This window comes from Formica exsecta, unplaced genomic scaffold, assembly GCF_003651465.1.
Source record: "Formica exsecta isolate Colony F162 unplaced genomic scaffold, ASM365146v1 scaffold237, whole genome shotgun sequence".
Lineage (NCBI taxonomy): Eukaryota > Metazoa > Arthropoda > Insecta > Hymenoptera > Formicidae > Formica > Formica exsecta.
In genome coordinates this window covers 267,768-275,104 of record NW_021849649.1, presented here as the reverse complement: position 1 = coordinate 275,104, position 7,337 = coordinate 267,768, and the positions used below count along the sequence as shown (strand labels likewise).

Sequence of the window (7,337 nt, the reverse complement as noted above, 5' to 3'; positions counted from 1 at the left end):
ATATATATTAAAAAATAAAATATCTGCAAAACGATGCATGTCCGAAAATTTTGCCAAAGGAAAAAGATGCTTATTTTTGAACAAGGACTACGGTAGTACACGAATTTGTACGTTATTTATATAAAGCATATCACGCGGGTCATTCGCGCGGCCGCGGTCTTAGCGGGGACAGTTTTATGTATATAGGCAGATTTAAGGAATACGATAGTACACTGGTTTGTACCCTACTTATATGGGACACCCTGTATACGTAATGTACACACATCTAAAGTGTACCGGGCCTCATTATAAACGCACAGAGGCCGTCCCTCCTTCCTTTCATTCGCTTATACGATGATAACGCTCGCTCGAGATCATTTTCTCTCTCTACGTCTTTCTCGGAGGCAAAAAGATGAGAGGAAGAAAAGGAAGAATGCATGTGACGTAAACTCGTACGGAGCGCTACGTGATCGTTGGCGTTTCGTGGACTCTGGAACTTTAGCGAGGCTACCGAATACAAAGAGAGAGTGAAAGAGATTTGAAAATGTCCCCTCGATACAGCTTCTACTTATGCCTTCGGTCCATCTGATGGATTAGGCCGTTTTAGTACGACAATGCATGCTATACGCGATGAATTTGAACACGCGCACTTGGGGTTCACGTAGGTATTCGAAATGTGAAGAATTGAAAGAAGTAGTCCAGCGTAACTGTATTGAGAGTGATGTTTTGAAAGCGACTTATCATATGTATTACGTGTCTATTTTAAACGATTGATAATACACTATTGAATGAATGACGTTGTCTTAAACAAGCCTTGTTCTCGAAAAGCTTATTCTCTGTATCTTCTATTAAGAACAAATATATATTGTCAAAAGAGATCGCTATCCCGCAGTTCGAGAAAGAATGAAGAAGCGAACTTCCAGCTTCCCTTCTTGGCTGCGTTCAAAAACATCACCCGTGTGCACATGAGCGTCGTTCTATCTTTGTTATTTACTAAAAGTTGAACAAAGATAAAACGACGCTTGTGTGCACGTGGGTGATTTTTCCGAACGCAACCCTTACAGTCTCTATTCGAGTAGTCTCGATCGTGTAAAATCGGTCTTGCAGGTCGTAGGTGTTTATTTCTAATGCGTTTTCTCGATTACTAAAAAGTATAATAACGTACGCGTTGAAACGTGTTGGTGGGCTTGGAGTTATTTCGAGTATAATAAGCCGCGTATGTGATCCTTCGCACGTTTTAGGCGACCCTATCTCCCGTGGAGAGCCTCTTACTCTGCGCTTCGTCTTTGTGACCGCTCGCTCGCGTTTCGCGTTTACCGGTAAATTAAAGGCGAAAATTGTGCAGACATGTACAAAAGGAGAAGTAAAACCCGACACGCTTCTCAGAAGCTCCGCTTTCATTTCCGTTAACGTATTCGCGATTCTAAAGTGCTAAAGTTAGTTACGCCTCGCGAATCGCGTTTTCCGGCATCAGCCCCGAGATTTAGAGAAACGTCTTGTACGTAATCGAAAATTATATGTAAAATTATATGTAATCGTGTAAATCACTAATAGTTACAACACTGACAGACAGCCGAAATATTTGCGCCCGAAGCGAAAAAGAAACGGTCGAAGAAATGTGATGAGCTCGGCAGAATACACGTGCGAAAACGTGTTTATGGGATCGGTTAGAGGTAGGTCTGACCGTTGTCAAGGCGGGATGGAGATCAACGTACGAGTCTTTGAATCGAACCGATCGTCATTGTAGTTAGCGACAATAAACGGGGTGTGGATAACAATTCGAGCGTGTAATAGCCTTCCCGTTAGAGCCAAGAGAGCAAAGAGAAAGAGAGAGAGAGAGAGAGAGAGAGAGAGAGAACTAAAGAAACGAAGAACTGCGCGATTTGGCGTGAATCTCGCTCATGCGAATCGTTAGCAAAGCCCTCCTCCCCTCACCCAGAGAGCTGCTCATTGTCATTCGTTACCGTGGCTCTTTTTGTGCGAGCGCTCGCACCCGTATCCGTTAAAACCGGCCCTCGGAATACGGAGTAGGTACGTTGTATCCGGGACGCGTACAAAAAAGATTTCCGTACGACCGAAACAAGCCCACATACGCAAAATAATTAATTCAAAAAGAGCTGTGACAAAGCCTGATTTTTGCTAGAATTAAACAGTATGTTAACGAGATATCTCGGATACAATTTTCCGAAAAAATAAGTTTTAATTTTTTATCTGGAATTCTCAGTCGAGATCGATTCATTTCAATTGGATTATTTTGCATTTTCTCTCTTTAGATATTTCGTGACTTAAGACGAAAGATAGTTTTACCTTAATATGGTACGTTTAATATCTAACAAGATCATTTTATTCATTATACATCTACATATGCAATATATATTTATACTTGAACAAGTTTATATTAACACCAATTTCAGATTTTATTTCTTGATCCTTCTAAGGGGTCAAATCTCTTAATAAGTTAGTTCTGTCCGGAATTACCGACTCGCTTACAGAGAGAAAACAAATTAAGCTATAATTAAAAGGAACGCATATAAATAACTTGATAAGCAGTAAGCGGGACAAACGGACTGATAATAATCCAATGAGCGCTTAATGAAAGTTAAGCGTCGGCGTATCGGATCGATTTAAAGGCGACCGTCTCCTCCGCGCTTGTCTCTCTTTTGATTACCGCAAATTACCGTTTTGTCTCTCGTGTTCATAAACTTGTCGCGTGGCCCGCCACGCGCGGTTAATGAAGTAAAAATAACGAAATGTGTGCGCGAGACGAGAGATCTCCCTCCACGCTCCTTCAATCGTGTCCGTAATTGCCTCCGCAATTGTTACCATCACGCGATCTAAGTCCGACTCGTTTTGTCGAATACGAACATCCCGTTTCGGGGTATTGCACTGAAAAAATCCGTCGATCGAGACCGAGAATGAAACCGCGAAGAACCGCGAAGAACCGCGAAGAACCGCGCGATATGTGTGTATAATGCCGTATATATAACAGCTGTTTCTCGTATCGCTCAAACTTTATCCATTTGCCACGAGCAATTGCTTATTTGCAAATCTGGTTACCATGTAAAAAATGCTTTTCTTCCGAGAAAACAAAGGATAATTTCATCTTGGTGCGATTAATATCCGACAAGATGATATTTTCATTGCAAATCATCAGAGTGTATATATATTTAATTATAAATCTATAATATACTTGATAACTTTTCATGTATTTGATAAATATCTGATTTTTTATTTAGAAGTATTTTAAAAGATATAATTTATTATCATCACAATAAGTATCGTTCATGATCCATTTATTAACTGTGTGTATAGTAAAACGTTATTAAATTATTTAATAACATACTTATTGCAAATTATTTGCTATAAATGTATAAATTTTAAAGAAAACTGAAATAAAATATATTAATAATTTTATGTAATGCTTATAACTTTACGAGAATTGTATAACATGAACCGCGGGATCGCGGACACATCTCGGATATTAATATGCATTAGTGTATGCTTTGAAACGAATGATGACCGTTCTGATCGAGAGACCAGATAACGTTCGTATCGTAACACAGATTAAGATACATTATCACTGTTCAAGGTGATGGAAATTTCAGGAATGCTTCTCGCATCTCAATAGGAATTCTTACCTGATTTCCTTTAGCATTCTGGTCGAAACCCCGCTCGCGGTGCAGTTAAATTGCTCGATGTATCTGTGCTGATTTTCAGGCAAGCTGCAGTCAATGTTGGGTACACATAGTTTCATAAAGTGCGGTCGTAGACGGCCTATGGAGTATTTCGCGATGTCTGTGGTTAAAGAGGTGCAGGCCGCGCCGAAAACAAATACACCAATCTGTAAGAAAATTTTATATATATTTTTATATATAATTAGACTCGCTTACAGAGAGAAAACAAATCAAGCTATAATTAAAAGGAACGCATATAAATAACTTGATAAGCAGTAAGCGGGACAAACGGACTGATAATAATCCAATGAGCGCTTAATGAAAGTTAAGCGTCGGCGTATCGGATCGATTTAAAGGCGACCGTCTCCTCCGCGCTTGTCTCTCTTTTGATTACCGCAAATTACCGTTTTGTCTCTCGTGTTCATAAACTTGTCGCGTGGCCCGCCACGCGCGGTTAATGAAGTAAAAATAACGAAATGTGTGCGCGAGACGAGAGATCTCCCTCCACGCTCCTTCAATCGTGTCCGTAATTGCCTCCGCAATTGTTACCATCACGCGATCTAAGTCCGACTCGTTTTGTCGAATACGAACATCCCGTTTCGGGGTATTGCACTGAAAAAATCCGTCGATCGAGACCGAGAATGAAACCGCGAAGAACCGCGAAGAACCGCGAAGAACCGCGCGATATGTGTGTATAATGCCGTATATATAACAGCTGTTTCTCGTATCGCTCAAACTTTATCCATTTGCCACGAGCAATTGCTTATTTGCAAATCTGGTTACCATGTAAAAAATGCTTTTCTTCCGAGAAAACAAAGGATAATTTCATCTTGGTGCGATTAATATCCGACAAGATGATATTTTCATTGCAAATCATCAGAGTGTATATATATTTAATTATAAATCTATAATATACTTGATAACTTTTCATGTATTTGATAAATATCTGATTTTTTATTTAGAAGTATTTTAAAAGATATAATTTATTATCATCACAATAAGTATCGTTCATGATCCATTTATTAACTGTGTGTATAGTAAAACGTTATTAAATTATTTAATAACATACTTATTGCAAATTATTTGCTATAAATGTATAAATTTTAAAGAAAACTGAAATAAAATATATTAATAATTTTATGTAATGCTTATAACTTTACGAGAATTGTATAACATGAACCGCGGGATCGCGGACACATCTCGGATATTAATATGCATTAGTGTATGCTTTGAAACGAATGATGACCGTTCTGATCGAGAGACCAGATAACGTTCGTATCGTAACACAGATTAAGATACATTATCACTGTTCAAGGTGATGGAAATTTCAGGAATGCTTCTCGCATCTCAATAGGAATTCTTACCTGATTTCCTTTAGCATTCTGGTCGAAACCCCGCTCGCGGTGCAGTTAAATTGCTCGATGTATCTGTGCTGATTTTCAGGCAAGCTGCAGTCAATGTTGGGTACACATAGTTTCATAAAGTGCGGTCGTAGACGGCCTATGGAGTATTTCGCGATGTCTGTGGTTAAAGAGGTGCAGGCCGCGCCGAAAACAAATACACCAATCTGTAAGAAAATTTTATATATATTTTTATATATAATTATAAAGAAATAAGAATTATAATAAAAAAAATGAATAAATCATTCGTTTATTCGTTTACTAAGTTTTTCAATTAATTTTTTAACATTTAATAACGGTATAAAATTTTATTTATGCTCAGATTAAATAAAATTTTTAACAAAAATAAGAATTATAATAAAAAAAAATGAATAAACTTTATATTCATTCGTTTACTAAGTTTTTCAATTAATTTTTTAACATTTAATAACGGTATAAAATTTTATTTATGCTCAGATTAAATAAAGACTCAAGATTTTTAACAAATTTTTATAAAACTCATCAATCAAATAAACCTTTTCATAACCGTTCCACAGCCATGGAGGTATTGTGTATCCGAAGAGCACCTTCGCCGTATGTCCGGAAAAGTGTCTCGCGTGCAGATACTCTCCTATCAACATCTAAAATTGAGAAAAAAATTAAATTTAAGATTCAAAACAGCATTTAAGATTTTTAACGATTAAATGCAATTTATGTAAATTCAGATTGTTTAAATGCATCGTTCGCAATATTAGAGAATTGCAACATTTTCATAGCAGATATAATTTATGATATTAAGAACAAAAAGATTTATTGCATTTCATAATCGTCACCCTTAATCTTTTTCAAGAAAAAAACTGACTCCAACTCTGTGAAAGAATCGCTGCCTGGATATCTGATATATTTGGGAACAGCACTTGTACGATACACCTGATACAATCTTTCACCTTCTGAGAATGCCTTCTTACAAGACGGACAGACCCTTGTAAAAGATCCTTGGCTAATCAAAAAGGCGCAGCAGCTCTCTTTCTCTCGAAAGAGAAGAAAGGAGAAGGAGAAAGAGAGAAAAAAATCCACAACTTCTTTTTTTTCTCTAAATTCTACCGACCTGTCATACTCTCGATCAAAGCGGGTTAACCAGGCCAGATCCCAGATAAAGGTCCGCCAGGTGATACGCACGGTATATCTAAAGTTCACGAGGCATGCGTGAATGAAATACGATGGCGAGTCGCGCGCGCGCGCGCGTGATCGTCCTTCTACCTGTTCCTACCTGGACCTTTCTCCCCCGATTCTCCCAGAAAACGTACCGTTGCACGCGGGCAATCCGTTTTTCCTCTGCGAGTGTGCGTAGATAATAAAGCCGGCTCTCTGCGAGGAGCACGCATAAGATCTCCGAGAGAAGCACGATGAAGGGGAGAACCCTTCTCGGATTGCCGCGCGTCCAGGCATTGGAATGCGCCTGTACCTGTAAAACGTATAAAACCACCGTGCCGTGGAACGTCACTGTAGGAGAGGTGTAAGGGATACCGATGAATAAAACCTCGACGTCTCGAAAAGAAGAATGGACGGTAAAAATAAACCGCCGTAAAAAGTATCTATTACTTGGTCGAAACATCGAAAATGACAGAAATGATCGATCGTTCCGTACGATTATTTAAATGCGGTCGCAGAAACTTTGATCAGAAGTGGCTTTATTTAATTTTAATATTAGCGATAATATAATATAATTAATTAATTACTTATTGTCATAGTTGAAAAACTCGATATTCTCGTATGCCGATTATAGAATGTCGTGTGTGTGTGTGATGTAATAATAGAAATGAACAAAATAAAGATATAAAATAAGATAAATGGACTAAAAAATAAAGAAACATAAAAATAATATAAAATAACGTAATAAAATCATATAAAAAAATAAGAAGTACTTATCAAGAAAAATATTTAATATATCTCTGATTCGAGAACATCGAAAAGAAATATTCAGTTCTTGTAGAAAAAAAAATGACAAATATCATTTATTTGTCTGATTGTTTCTATTGAAAAATATATATAGAGAGAAATAAGTAGGGTCAGGAAAGCTACTTATTATTTGGAGTGCTATAATTTATTTGTGAAACTTGGCCGCCTTCTCTCTCTCTCTCTCTCTCTCTCTCTTCCCCTATATCGGGCGCAAGGGATTAAATCGCACGGTCTGGAATTATCTACTTAACGCAGAAGCCGATCACCGGCGAATAGATAGCTTTATGCTACGGCGTTATCCAGCAGAATAGCCGATGCATAATAGCCGGTTTACTCTTCGGAAGAG

At 37.9% G+C, this 7,337-nt stretch overlaps 1 protein-coding gene across 2 annotated transcripts in view; it reads right to left on the bottom strand.

Moving 5' to 3' along the window:
- The window catches only part of LOC115235903 (putative phosphatidate phosphatase), a 29,168-nt gene that overhangs the window by 8,519 nt on the left and 13,312 nt on the right, over positions 1 to 7,337 (bottom strand). For both annotated transcript variants that reach the window (XM_029807992.1, XM_029807993.1), the window contains exons 3-4: positions 5,569 to 5,673; positions 5,018 to 5,220 (exon numbers count right to left, since the gene is read on the bottom strand). In XM_029807992.1, coding sequence (XP_029663852.1) covers positions 5,018 to 5,220; positions 5,569 to 5,673 — 308 coding nt within the window. The remainder of the gene's footprint in view (positions 1 to 5,017; positions 5,221 to 5,568; positions 5,674 to 7,337) is intronic.